Here is a 14,397-nt window from a genome sequence, read left to right as displayed (position 1 = left end):
TGATACCAACTCTTAATTGATTGCTTCTTTGAATACTTCCTAGTTTCATTTTATATCCAACCTATGTTGCTTAAATTATTCTTCCAATTTTTTAAATTTGGCTAGATGGATCTCTTCTAATCTAGGGGATTTATGGATTCACCAATTGCATAATATTTGGTCAAATTTGTCATAGCTATAAGATCTAAGTCTTTGTTTGGTCAATTACTTGCCAAGGGCTACCAACTAAAGCTCACATTGCAAAAGGTGGTATGGTAACGTAATGTAATTATATTTATGTCCAACTAATGACCACAAAGTAGGTCAAAGGGACTATTGAGTACAATGATGTCTATACAAAGTGGGAGAACCAAACGGTCTCCTATAAAAGATACAACGCATGAAGTAAATCAACATTTGGCCCTAGCGAAGAAGATCCAGGAGCTAATAGGTCTGAGGATCAAACCCATCTCTCCTAACATCCGAGGCTGAATGAATAACATTGAAGAAACTCAACAAAGTTTGTTGGCCCAATGAAGAGTCGGTGGCAAGTGCAGACTGTCCACTAGATCATTTCCTCGGGGGGTTTTCGCGCTGCTAAATGCTGGAGGACCTAGTTCGTCTCCTAGGAACGGATCTGAGACGGATCCACTGCTCAGATCTCGTGTGGCAGGTGAGCTAACTAATGGTCTTTGTCTATGTTGCAATTGTCCACGGGCATTGTATCACATCTTCTAAGAGCACAGGTTTGCCAGCAATCACTAGAAATACGGATTGGCACCCAATGTTAATTCAAAGATGGCTTCATCAGCGAGAAGAATTGTTTGTTAATTCTCAATCCATGGTACTTTATCCTTTCATGTGCAATTGGGATTGCCCTCAGATCATTGTTATATTGACCATATAAAAGATATAGTGCAAACATGTGTTTTTTGAAAAGGTCAATTCAATCCAATCCTTTTGTCTCTCTTGACAGGAAGAGGTACATAATAACATATGCGTTGTCCGCCAAAGGTAAATATGTTACTTGGGGAGATATATCACTACTTGTCTACTTTTCTTCTCTTTTATCTAAAAGGCTAAGGAAGGATGACTAAAGCGACTTCTTGGGGAGATAGTACTTACTACTATGGATAATCTTGCAACTTCAACGGAATTTCATGGCTAGGGTTTTATGGATGCAAATGATTTCCTAAGTAAGTGGTCTCTCTAAATCTTGTTGGATTTGTTTATGGATAGTATTAAGTGTAATTGTACTTTTATATTGGAAAGGGTACATTCCCTTCGTTTCTTCTTAGATAAATTATGTCTTTAAAACCCTAGAAAAATTTCTAATGGAGAGTCTACCCTTGAATTTATTGGAATCTACCCTTGAATTTATTGGACTTTGTAAGATACTAAGTAGATCTTCTAGGGTTAGTAGTGGACAACCCTAGATTCACTTGCTTTCTCCCAAGGGAAGTCCTTAGTTGACCCCATATACCCCAAAAATAAGTAGGCACTAGTCTTCTCCCAAAAGTCAATCATATAATCCAAAATTTAACTTTTATCTTATTTTTTTAGGGTTGGATTCGGGTTTACAACAGCTTTACATAAATTTCAACCAAAAAAAACTTAGACGTTTGGGGTATTTGTGCATCTTAAAAACCTAGAACTAATTGTATGACTATATGTTGCTGATTTCATTTACAACCTTATTAGGGCTACACGTCTTGTTGTTTAGGGCTTTATATGCATCTCAAATTACAAATTTGGTTAGTTTGATAAAACCCTAGCTTAATCTATTGTTCAATTGCTAGTTTTCTTTAATAATTACTTGTTCAAGGGCTAATTTACTTGTCGTAGTTATAACTTGTTCTATTGCTGCAATTTAACTTCTTTCATGCAAGTTTTGCAACAGCTATGACTTTTTATTCTTTTGTAGTGTTTTGGGACCCTTTTTGACCAAGATTGACTTGCTAATCCTTTCAAATTGACTTAGATCCCCATTCATTCAAATCTAGAAATTGCATTGATTAACCACCTTTTCTTCGACTTAAAAATTGTATCTTATTGGTGGTATTTTAAGCAGTCAGATAGATGTCTTTAGACTTGATATCTTATAACTTAAGAACCCTAAAAGCTACTAGTGAAGCATCTTTTGTGTAGGACCCTTTTTTCACTAAAGAGAAGTTGTTGCCTAGACGACAGTGGTAACACTTCCATGTTACAATTGTCTTAGCTCCTTGTGAAAGCTTTGCACTAAGGAGCTAAATACTGCGATAACAGATTACTCTCGAATCAAATAATTTCGAGTAAAATTTGAACAGTTACTTAACTTAACCGACTTAACCGACTTAATTTCTAAAATAATCTATGAAACCTACTCTACCTAAACTTGGTCTATTTTCTATGCTCTAATACGCTAAATAGAATAGTATGTGCACCAGAAGGCAAATAGAAGAAATAAACTATATTGGCTTTCTCCATAACAGAAGAACTCTGTAGGAAATGGTAAAATACAAATTTCCATTCAAAGCAAGTATTGTCTTAATTAAACTACCCGGGTGAAATTGTACTTATCCTAAAATATATTGCAAACTACTGCTAGTCTTAACAGAACTCTACTGAAAGAAGCAGTGTGGACCTTTTCACCCTCATGTGAAGCTAAGACGGATGATATTGAGATGAATGACTCTCAGGTCACGAGGGGGAGTGACAGTACATACCTCGCTTATTTCCGTTTGTCGTGCCTCAGAAATTGCAGCACAAGTTCTGGGAATTTGAGATGGTTTCGGCCGCCTGGCTCTGGTTGTGGCATGGCTTATGCTGCTGCTGCTCCAATTCCAATTATACTCCTTGGAGAAGGGGGAGGAAATTGAAACAGGACGTTGCTGCAGCTGATGAGTTACTGTGGGAGAAGAGTTGAGTGCCAATGATGTGCAAACGGGAATAGGAGAAGAAGACATTGTAAGCAACAAAGCACAACCCAAGAGGCCGAATCTGGAAAATGGAAATGGAGGAAGGAAACACGATAGAAGGCCCGAAAATTTTTTTTGTTAAATTATTAACGAGAGCAGAGCAGCCGCAAGTTAATTATAGCAACATTGGCATTTTACTTGCGCACTAAACATATGGTGGTATACGCTATCTCTACATTGAGAAAGACGGTGAGTGGAGGAGGTGCGTGGATGGCAAAATATTTCCTTCCATGACCCTGATACTAGGCGAAAGCGGTTTTACTGGTCGTGGAGGAGGTGCGTGGATGGTAAAATATCTTTCCTTCCATGACCATGATGCTAGGGGAAAGCGGTTTTACTGGTCGTGAAACAATTTGCGGTGGTTATTTGGATATTATCTCACTTTAGATTTGTTTTATTTTAATTTTAGATCTATCTAGTAAGATTATTTTAATTTTAGATCTACCATATGTTATTTTAATTTTAGATCTACCAGCAAGATGATAGATCAGATATGTTTGAGATGCAAATTATTAATAATGTTGAGATGCATGAATTTAGCCTAGTTATATAATTAATTATAAATAAAATTTTATTTTTATTTTTTTAGTTTGATTTTTATTTTAATTGTATTTTTATTAAGTCAAAATGTTAAAGTAAGCATTACAACATCTCTACCCAGAGAATTTTTTTTTAACCAAATTAAAATGTTTAACATGATATTACATGTTTAACAAAACATGACATTATCTCTACCATACTTCGTTGGAGAGTGTCTCTCGTCGCAATGATTATATGAATGTTTTTTTCCCCTTTAAATAACGGGAATTTTGAAATCTTTTTTGTGTTTTTAAGTATAAAAATAAATTTGAGTTTTTGAAGCGGTCTGAGTTTTCTATAGTAGGATGGCGACAAGCTCTGGGGGACCTGTGTCTTCACCCCTCTGTCGGGTCCAAACATTGAGGCCTTCAACAACCTCATAGCCAACAAGTTGAAATACTAGAAGGCAAAGTTGGCACACTTTGTCAAGAAATTAGAGGAAATTCCCAATGTGGAGGTTTATGCCCCCCAAGCGAGATCTTAGGCTTTGCAACTTGCAGAGTGAAGCCTAGTTGGCTAGTTCATGGGGATTTGGCCTTCCCTGCATTCTGTGAGGATTTTGGTGGAGGGAAATTGGAAGCTAGTGATCAAGGGTTTCGTTTCGTCTTCCTTTAGTGGAAAGGGTTTTTTTACCTTCTTTGAAAATAAGGTAGATCGAGACTTGATTTTCTAAAGTGGATCATACTTTATGGGTGCTCAAAGGTTATATCTAGATCTTTGGAGTCCATATTTTAATCTTGAAAACGATGTGTTGTCGATATTTTTTGTTTGGGTGAAGCTCCCCTTCCTGTTGAAATTGTAACTAGGTTCGGTCTTCATAAATATCATTATATGTATTTTATAAACAAAGAAGAAAAATTTTGATTTTTTGTAGATGTCATTCATCTCTCCAAGATTTCCAAGTTGACTCTCCAAACATCAGGTCGGCTCAGCCAACATACACACATATTCAGCCTCATGAATTTACTATAAATAAGTCCTACTCGCCCGCATCCATGAACAAATCACTTGAGACACATCAATGAATATTATGAGGCTCCCATCATCCATAATACACGAACATAAAAGGCTCTATGTGATGCAAAGTTTCTATTTGATAATGCGAATTCTTGTGGAGATATGATGCAAGATCTGTGATGCAAATTCTTGTGGAGATATAATGCAAGTTCAGTGATGATGACATGAAATCCTGTGGACATGTAATGTGAGTCCCTGTGGTGATATAGTTCTCTATGATGCAAGTTTTTTGTGACATGACATAGCTCTCTTTGATATGAATTTCTATGGTGAGATAGTTGTCTTTGATACATCTCCTATGGTATCTTTCTCTGTAATGAAGCTAGTTTTCAATGACATCGATATCTCTGTGAAGTGGCCTATATCTTTGTGACTTAGTTGATTGATTGACTATCTTATGGACAAGTCATGACGAGTTTTGGAGGACTAACTTGGCAATTGGATCATTGATTAGCTTAACTTGGATTTCTCTTGTTGACGAAGAATCGATAAGGAAAGGATTGATGGGTTTTGCCCTAGCCTCTGGCCTAATCTCTTGTGTCTCTTGTCTCTTCTGCTTTATGTTCTCTATTTTCTTGCATCTAAATGGTAATTGCTTGATGAATAATAAAGAAAGACTAAGCTCCTGACCAAGATGAGGGTGGTGTCAGAGGCGCCAGGCCTGAGTTGACATGGTCAGTACAATAGAATTCATTACAGCCGCACCCCACATGCTCAAGGCAGGGAGTGCGGTGTCCTTTACCTTGAATGCATGGGAGGTGGGTTGGCAAGGTGGTAGAGGGGGACATAAGGGAAGGTGGCAGAGTGGGAAGAGGTATTCGACGTGCAGTGAAGGTGAATGGTATAGCGGAGAAGGCAGGAATTGCAGAGCGGAAGGGAGGCGAAGCAAACAAGTCTGCGGGCAAGCGTCGGCTCTCGGGTATGTAGACTGGTCCTAGCCTCGTTCAATTCATAAGTTCTAGTCGGGTTTAAGGGGAAATTCCATGAGGTGGTGGGAGAGTCGCTGGGGAGGAGGGAGAGGTGCGAGGCCACCCCAACGAGGCTTAGCCCAGCCAAGGAGGAACCAGGGAAGGCAAGGGGGAGCTATGGCTCGACTCTGCGCTATTTTTATTTTGCTTTCAAGCAAAAGTTGGGGCTATGGCATGATTGATACTGAGCAGAGCTTAGAAACAAGACCTGACCTGAACGACCAACCTGAGGGCATAGGGATTAATGGGCAAGCCTCGCTTGGGTGACTGTGTGTAGTTGAGTGAGGCAAGGGAGAGTTGCAGGCAGGGGGTTGGGACGCTAGCAGGGTGGGAAATTGGCTGAGCGAACCTGAGCAAATGGCAATGCAGAACCATACAGGAGTAGTCAGGGACCCTGGGTGGCCTGAGAGGTAGAGAGGCGAGCAGAAAGTGGATAGGAAATTGTCGGCAGAGGCAAGGGTTTGCGGGTATGATAGCACTAGCAATACTTGGCTCCAGACGGGTCTGAGAGCCAAGTCATGGCCGCAAGGGGGTGACCAATCTCCGAACCTTGGCAAGGGCGAGAGGCATGGAAATAAACCAGGGGAATCCTGCTCGAATCCCACTTCCACTGGCCACCTGTGGGCATAGGGATACCTTTGCCTGTCGCAGGCCAGGCATGGCAGTGAAGTATGGTTATTGCAGTTGTGTTGTGTTGAGATGAATGATTTAGTGCAACTAACAATGTTGGAATGTATACAGGTTACAATTCGACAGGGTATGGCTCCAACAAGACGGGGTAAGTCCGTCGAGCACTTCATAACTGAGGCAGCCGCGACATACAAGGAGGAAACAGATGAGGGCATTTGAAAGTTGATAGATGATTGGGAAGACCAGGTAAAGAATGAACTGGAACCAGACGATGAAATAGAAGTCTGAAGAATAATGGTGCCTGGCCCAGGGACCACAAGAGGGCGAATTACATAATTCAAGCACACCCTGTACCTGTATTTTCTAATGAAAAGTTTGCTAGGCAAAGAAATGGAGAAAATTTCTGTGGGGATGGTAGTTACAATGCAGGGCCTTCCCAACTACAAAAAAGACATGGAGAAGATCCTATTCTAGCTGCACAAACAAGACATTAGGATGGACCGTATTGACCGACACATCCCTTGCATTGTGGAGCTCTTCGGAATGCCAAAAGCAACTGCTGATGATCCTACCCTAGTAGCCTCAAACTCTGAGGAGCAGAATGTCAAGAAAGATTAGTCTTCCTATGCTTAGTTTTTGTTTATGCGGATAGCATTTAAATTTCCAATTGTTTATGTCAGTTGTCATAGTTATACAGTTTGTGGTCATGAGACTGAAACTTACCTAGCCTTGCTAGAAAGACTGAAGAAGTTATGTTTTTGGATGGCGTATAATGTTGACCGATGGCCAACAGACTCGGTTTCCCCTCGGGGCGAGTTGAGGCCACCAGGTAAAACTATGTGGTGTAAATTTGCCTTATATATATAATAGAAAATAGATGGTCTTGCTAAGCATTACAAAAAAAAATAAAGAAAGACTAAGAGCCCCAAGGGTTAGCTCAATTGGTCGAGTCCTTGTTGTTAAGTACCTCACCGATCGAGAGGTCACAAGGTCAATTCTCCTCGACGCCCTTGGGGTTAGGCCCTGCTAGTCTGATCGACGGGCTTTAAAAGATTCCCTTCAGGGTTGATCTACCCAGATTTCTCGTGGATGTAGCAGCCACCCGTGAACCACCTCTAAAAAAAAGGACAAAGGAATACACTAAACATCTTCACAAGTAATTATCATGACTATAAATTCTCTATTGCTCTTGAATTCCAACACTTCCTTCCTTGGAATTTTTGGAATGACACCACCTTTAGAAGCATTGGTAATGCCTTGGAAAAATATATTGATCGAGCCAAGCCACATGAGGATTTATTTGTCCACGTGGGGATATGTGTGGAAGTGGATTTAGATAAGCGACTTCCAGTAGCCATATATTTGAACTTGGATAGTTGGTCTCACATCTAAGAGGTGGACTACGACCAGCTTCTATTTAAATGCAAGGTGTGCCATGAATATAACAACTTTACTAGAAGATGCAAAAAAAAGGGATGAGCAACAAAACAAGTCAAGGATGGGGATCAATGGAAGTAAGCCAAAAGAAGAAGAGCCCCAAAAAGGAAAACTAACGACCAACCTAGGAAACCTTATCAGAACGGAAATAAAGGGAGAGGGTTAGCTTCCCCAAAAAATCGTGGCCCAGTAAATGGAGAAGGGACTAACAAAATAAATGAGAAGAAAGAGAACAGTAATAATTATGAGGTGTTAAAAATGGTGAATGAAGAAGCAAAAATATCATGGAATAATCCTCCATCTCCGTAGGGAATTGACCCCGAATGAGTAACTAAGCCAATTGTGGAGCAGGCTGATGAGAACGTGTTTCCCCTTGAGGATGACCCGGTCCTAAGAAAGAGTCTTCCTTGGATGATGAAGAGTTCCTCTCTCCTAGAAATATTAAGTTGGGGCCTACATTTGCTAGCTCTACTGATGAGAAATCAGAGGCAAAGGCAGAAAAAAGAGTAGTATCGACTTCACACGAAGGCTAGAAGGAAGATTAACCAAGAGTTTTGAGTAGAGAAAGTAGAAAAAGACAAAGAAATGGGCACCCATTCAATTTTGGACCCAAAACTCAAAGGGTTTAGAAACATTGGGAAAGGAAGAAACTTAACCCCTTCATAACAGGCTACTCACACTAGTAGTAAATAATGAAGGTTATCTCCTAGAATTGCAGGGGATTAAGATTGGAAAAAGGAGTGGAAGAAATGAAATCCTTAATAACTAAAGAGAAACCCTTGATCCTCCTGCTTCAAGAGACTAAAATTGTGGATCAAGAGATCCTTCAAAAATAGCATAAAATATGGCATGGTAGCAAGATCCTCTTGGTGAGCTCTCGTGGGGCCTCTAGTGGAGTTTACACATTATTAGCTCAATCTTCGCTCAAACTGTTGGACCAATGATCATCCCCTCATTGGTTAGCAACGAAGTTTTTGCATAATCCTTCAAATTAGGTATGTTCTATTATTAATCTATACATGTTGGGTTCTTTCTAAGAAAAATCATATTGTTGGGCCTCTTTATTAGAACTGGGAGGCTCCCTTTTTGGTTGAGAATGTATTTTTGGAAGGGATTTTAACACTATTATGCATCAATGGGATAAGAAAGGTGGATCTTTAGTAAGAGATCAATTTCAAGAAACTATGGAAGACTTCATGCAAAGCTTAAACTTGTTGGATGTTAAACCAACCTCCAACAAGTTTACTTGGAATAACAAGATATCTAGCCTGAGCCATAGAGCCACTAGACTGGACCGCTTTCTAATTGCTTATTCCCTTTTGACAAAAAATATCATGGTATCCTTGCACATTCCCCCTTGGAAATAGTTTAGACCATTGCCCTATTAAACTGGAAATTTCAAAAGATGAGGATTATGGCCCTATTTCGTTTCCCTATAATATGAATTGACACTGAAAAAGAAGGTTTTAGCGACTTGGTAAAACAAATTTAGAGAGTATGGGTCCTAGACAGTCTGATTTAAATCTAGGAGAATAAGATAAAGCACCTCAAGGAAGCCTGGATGATGTAGGCTTGCAAGTAGAGGATGGATAGGCAATCTATTATACAAGTACATCAAATGAGAATGGAGTCCCTTCAGTCCAAAATAAAGGAAGGTCTTATTACTTATGAGATGCTAACTAAGGAAAAGAAAGAATTTGGAGCCTTTCATAAGGCTTTGAAAGAAGAGGAAGAAGAATGGAGATTAAAATCCAAGAATCTATAGCTCCAAGAAGGAGATATGAATGCAAAGTTTTTTCATAATCAAGACCGGAACATAATATGGAAAAATAACATCAAGGAATTAGTGATCAACATCAATAAAGTTTTAGGGTTTCAACGAATCAAAGAGGAGGTAGTTTGCTACTATCTTGAGTTGTAGAACGTCATTGGTCTCGCTAGCCTTGAGGTAGAACAATATATGCTAGAACATGTCGCTAAAATTCTCTTATAAAGGAAATTTAATGCTTGTGAAGGAAATTTCAGAGGAAAAAATCTCATTTAATTCAAATAAAGTTCCTTGATCGGACGAGTTTTCTACTCACTTTTATCATCAATTTTGGGAGGTAATAAAATATGGATTTTGTAGAATGATTGACTACTCATTTAAACACAATTTCATGAGTGGAGGAATCAATACTTCTTTCCCGATATTGGTATCCAAATAAAGCAAATTCATCCTATTTTGCTAGGTTTAGACCAACCTCATTGTGTAAAGTTTCTTCTAAAGTTAGCCTCAAGATTGAAATTTCTTCTCCCAAAATTAATCTCCGAGAAATAAGGCTGATTTTTGCATAAAAGACAAATATTTGATAATATTATCCTATTGCAGGAAGCAATCCATTCTAGTAAAGAAAGAAAGAATAAGGCATGATCATCAAGCTTGGTATGGTTAATGCCTTTGACAAGTTAGACATGATTATTTATTCAAGCTTATTTGGCTTTGATGAAAGGTTAATACATTTGTTTCCCTTTGCATTAAATCACCTTGGATATAGCCATTAGTAAATGGAAGGGCAACACGATTATTTTGTGCTTCTCATGGCCTCCGTCAAGGCAACCCTTGAAGAAAACTAACATACTAATAATAAAACACTCACACTCATAAAATAAATATCAAAAATATAGAAAAACCAGACATGGCGGAAAAGGAATGAGAGACTTTCCTGTAGTCTCTCATTCTCATGAATTTCATTATTAAAATAGTGTTTATGATACATATAAATACATGAGCAAGTTGTCTCAAGATAGTGCGTCTATCTTGAACAAACTTGGTTGAGAAAATATCTCAACAACACACTAATCTAGGAGAACTAGTTGGAGAGAATCTCTCATCCTAACTAAACTCCCTAGTTTGAGGAAATAACTCCTAATTCTCAAGATTTGGTTTATTAATTATGATTTTTGGATATATAATTGTTTTATTATGAGAGTGAGTCTAACATTCCCCCCCAATGATAAATCCAAAATAAGAACAAGGAACCCTCTTCCAAGTTCTTAAGTTGATCCTCAAAAAAACATTTGCCTGAAAAACCGCCAAAGTTGGATGCTAAAAAAACTCAAATCCAAAGAGAACATGAATCAGCTGCATGTCAGATTCATCTCTTAATGTTGCTTGACAACTCCATCATGTGCCAAGCTACAAAAGAATCCATCCGTCCTTTGCATGCAATCAGAATCCTTTGTCCGCTGACAAAATATTGAGAACACCCACTGGCTGATGACGTTGAAAAACAACTCACTGTTGCTTTTGCTACGTGTGAAAACTGCTCACGGCTGACTTTGCTGTCGATCGCCCACTGGCAAATTTGTTGATGCTCACTTGCTGATGAAAATGCCCACTGGTTGCTTCGCTGATGTTGTCAAGACTTTCAGTCTGACAACCACTGTAAATTTCATGGACATTTTCCCCCCTTTGTCAGCTGAAAGGAGATACAATCTTCTTCAAATTATTGTTGAACTCCCCCCCTTCAAGTGTAGGAGTGTTTCACTAGTGTACTCCCCCATTCAACTCCACAACAATACCATCTTCATTTTTACTGTTGGTTGCATTATGTGTGAGTGAATTTCATTGTAAAACTTATACAATCTTTTGACCGTGGATGACCATTCCCAGGGATCAATCCATGAATAATCGATCTTCAATATGCTTGATTGTTGTTGTGTGTTGCATTGTGTTGATGAATGATTTGAATTGCCACAATGGTGACAAGGATGGAGATCAGAACACTGATCTTCCAGATGACCGGTTTTTTGACAATGAAGGCATTTTAGTTTGATAGCAACTTCAGTTTGTTTGTATTTCTGTTTGTCTTCAACTTTCTCAGAACTAACCGATGTGATTTGTGCAACAAACCCTACACCAACAAACTTAATGGGCCTTGAATAATTTGGGATATGCAAGTTGGCGTCATCTTTGACATATCCTAAGCCTCGTCAATTTCTGTTACTTTGGATTTCTTCCCATGGCTTGATGATTGGTTTGGAAGAAAGTTGAACTGGATCAGGGACCACTTCGACACTTGAAGTTGGTTGGATCAATGACTTGGAATCAACATCTTTATCTTCATCTGTATGGATGAAAGACTTGGAAACATCACTCTTCAGTTGCAACTCATCTCTTTGAATTTGCGACTCCAGTTGAAGAAACACGATCATTTCATGTGCATGTTGAAGATGCACTTGAATATCAGCAAGCATAGTTTTACTGATGTTCACCATGTCGCCAGCTGATGATAAAATCAAATTGTTAAGAATTTGGGACAATTGAATGTGTGTCGCCATGTTTAGCTTGCTCATTTTGAATTCAGGCCCGTGTATATTGTTTCTTATTGTTGATGCTTTAAACACTTGAGTTTTATAACTTGGTTTCTTGAACTCTTGATTTCACGCTTGCTTGATGACCATCTCTTTGCTTGAATGCTTCACTGACACTGTGTGAATGCTTCAATCAACTTTACACTGGCTTGTTTTTTGTAGATGTCGTGCTTTGAACTTTCGCACTTGATTTTGACACACTCGCTTGCTTGGTTGTTTGAATGACACGCTCGCTTGCTTTGTTGTTTATTGCACTTGCATTAAACACTGGCTTGATTTGATGCTCACTAGAATTGACACTCGTTTAATGATGATTGCTTGCTAGATGGCTTGCTTGAACTTGCTTGATTGATTATTGACACTTTGTGCTTTCTTGAATGTACTCACTGAATGTGTTGATTTTAAAAAAGGAAGGGTGTCGAACATTGTCAAAAATGCACCCAAGAGACAAATGACAAGTTCAATCTTAATGACTCAGTTGTAGACTTACTTGACTTAATGTATTCTCCTTAACAATTCAAATTAGGGTGTCGATTACAACCGAGAATGCACCCGTACAATTCAGTTAAAAAGTGTTTATCTACAAGTGATACAAAAAGTGTTGATGATGTTGATGTCGTCTTGGCTTGAAATGCTTGATTTTGTAGCGTCCTTAACTTGATTGCTTTGATTACATTATGTGAAATGTGCTTGCTTGGAAGATCATCCTATCAAGTTGATGATGTGACGCTTTGTGCTTTCTTGAATGCTTGTAGTTTGCTCGATTACATAAGCTTGAATGGAATTGATTATGTGCATGCAAGTCGTTCATGTGTTATATGCTACATGTGTACCATATTAGAAAGATACCACATGAAGGTTAGTGTCAAAACTAGACACAAAACAAAAACAATATCAAGAATCATGCGCCATCAAAAACATACACATGGTGTACCTAAGATCCCCTTATTCAATTTCCCGCGGATCTAGGACACAAGCACCACAAAAATTATGTTTTTATTCATTACTGGTGTACATCATTCTTCAATGTCACAACTTTGTCGTGAAACTTCTCAAACAATGAGAATGCCAAGCTCACAGCTCCTTGAAGCAACTTGTCTTCAAAAATAAATGTACACTGACTCAATCTCTCTCAAAGTAAAATATTACTGCGGATTACAATAACGTTTTCCACTCAAACAAATTCACTTATCACTCCAAATTTACAAAATATGCACCTTATGACTCCACAAAATAAAAATAAAAAAAATATTTTATCCACTCCTTATCTCTCCCAAAAATCACTCATTTAATTTTGAAAAATATACCTGATATTACTTTATAAAAAAGTGGAAAAATCACTTTGTGTTCAAATTTAGAAAGCATGAACCATACTCTAATTAAAATTATAAAGAATGCACCATTATTATGAAGTATGTTGGAAAATGTTTTGGGCATAGTGCAGGCAAAATTCAACGCAGATGGACGTTGGTTCCTCCAAGTTGGTTCAACAGTGGTCCTGCATCAAACTGTTCACTCACCAAAGAGCGCTAGCGGGTAACTTTTTGTCCCGGCTTATTTTTTTGAGCGTAATGTTGATGCAGGTTATCCCAGTTTTTGAGGTCATTGCGGCTACCCAACAAGCATTGTATAACCAACCTTATACACTAGCACAAATCCGGGCCAAGGAAACTGACATCCGCGCACTAGCCGAATTGACTCGTGCACTTGATAAAAAGGAAGCAATATTTGTAGAATTAAGAAATATGAATGATAGTGTCGATGGTCACAAGAAAAATGGAGAGGCCATGAGAAATTCAGAGAATTTCCGGAAACAGTATGCAACTATCGTTCATCATCTCAGGGATACAAATGACCAAGTTACTTCAGCTCTTGTATACTTGAGGCAACATAATACATACCAAGAAAACTCGATGACGAGACCCTCATTGCAGTTAAAACTACGAAAGTGGGTAATATCAAAGGAATCAAGCAGGTTCTGAACGAGGTTCGGATTCTATGTCAGGTGAACCACAAAAATTTGGTTCGATTGTTGGGCTAGTGTGTTGACTCATAGGAACCCTTTCTGGTGAACGAGTATATTCCCAACGGGACGTTATACGATCATCTCCACAGGACTGACAGAGATATGTTTCTCGACTAGAGAACACGCTTGAATATTGCTCTCCACACAGCAGTAGCTTCTCATAGGGTATTTTTTGATGAGCGAACTTCTTTGATCTTCAATCTGGTGGCTCTGGAATGATTGTCACTTTTCTACCACAAATTGCTTGTGATGTTGTGTAAGAAGCGTTGACATCATTGATTCATGTCCAATGGGTTGATGGATCTTAATGCCTCTGCCATGAATCTATTCATTTCAGTGCTCATGAATCTTCCACAAACTTCTAGCACACATTCGGCCACACATTAGATCTCACCTATTTCTTCTTACATAGACTCAACTCCTTGCAGATTTGGCTTCACGTAGG

The 14,397-nt window shown here is 38.7% G+C and overlaps 1 protein-coding gene across 2 annotated transcripts in view; it reads right to left on the bottom strand.

Moving 5' to 3' along the window:
• Window positions 1-3,270, bottom strand: part of EMB3129 (GTP-binding family protein) — a 199,191-nt gene extending 195,921 nt beyond the window's left edge. Inside the window, exon 1 of one of the 2 annotated variants that reach the window (XR_016256911.1) lies at window positions 2,688-3,270. Coding sequence is in view for 1 of the 2 variants with exons in the window: in XM_089416020.1 (XP_089272146.1) it covers window positions 2,688-2,927 (240 nt within the window). In the remaining variant the exon portion in view is untranslated. The remainder of the gene's footprint in view (window positions 1-2,687) is intronic. The other variant, XM_089416020.1, reaches the window with a different exon arrangement.
• Window positions 3,271-14,397: the final 11,127 nt, after the last annotated feature.

This window comes from Pinus tabuliformis, chromosome 3_2 (assembly GCF_031772625.1).
Source record: "Pinus tabuliformis cultivar Carrire ecotype Pingquan chromosome 3_2, CPIR1, whole genome shotgun sequence".
NCBI lineage: Eukaryota > Viridiplantae > Streptophyta > Pinopsida > Pinales > Pinaceae > Pinus > Pinus tabuliformis.
Note: the sequence above shows the minus strand (reverse complement) of the source record. Positions and strands in the feature narration are given on the sequence as shown.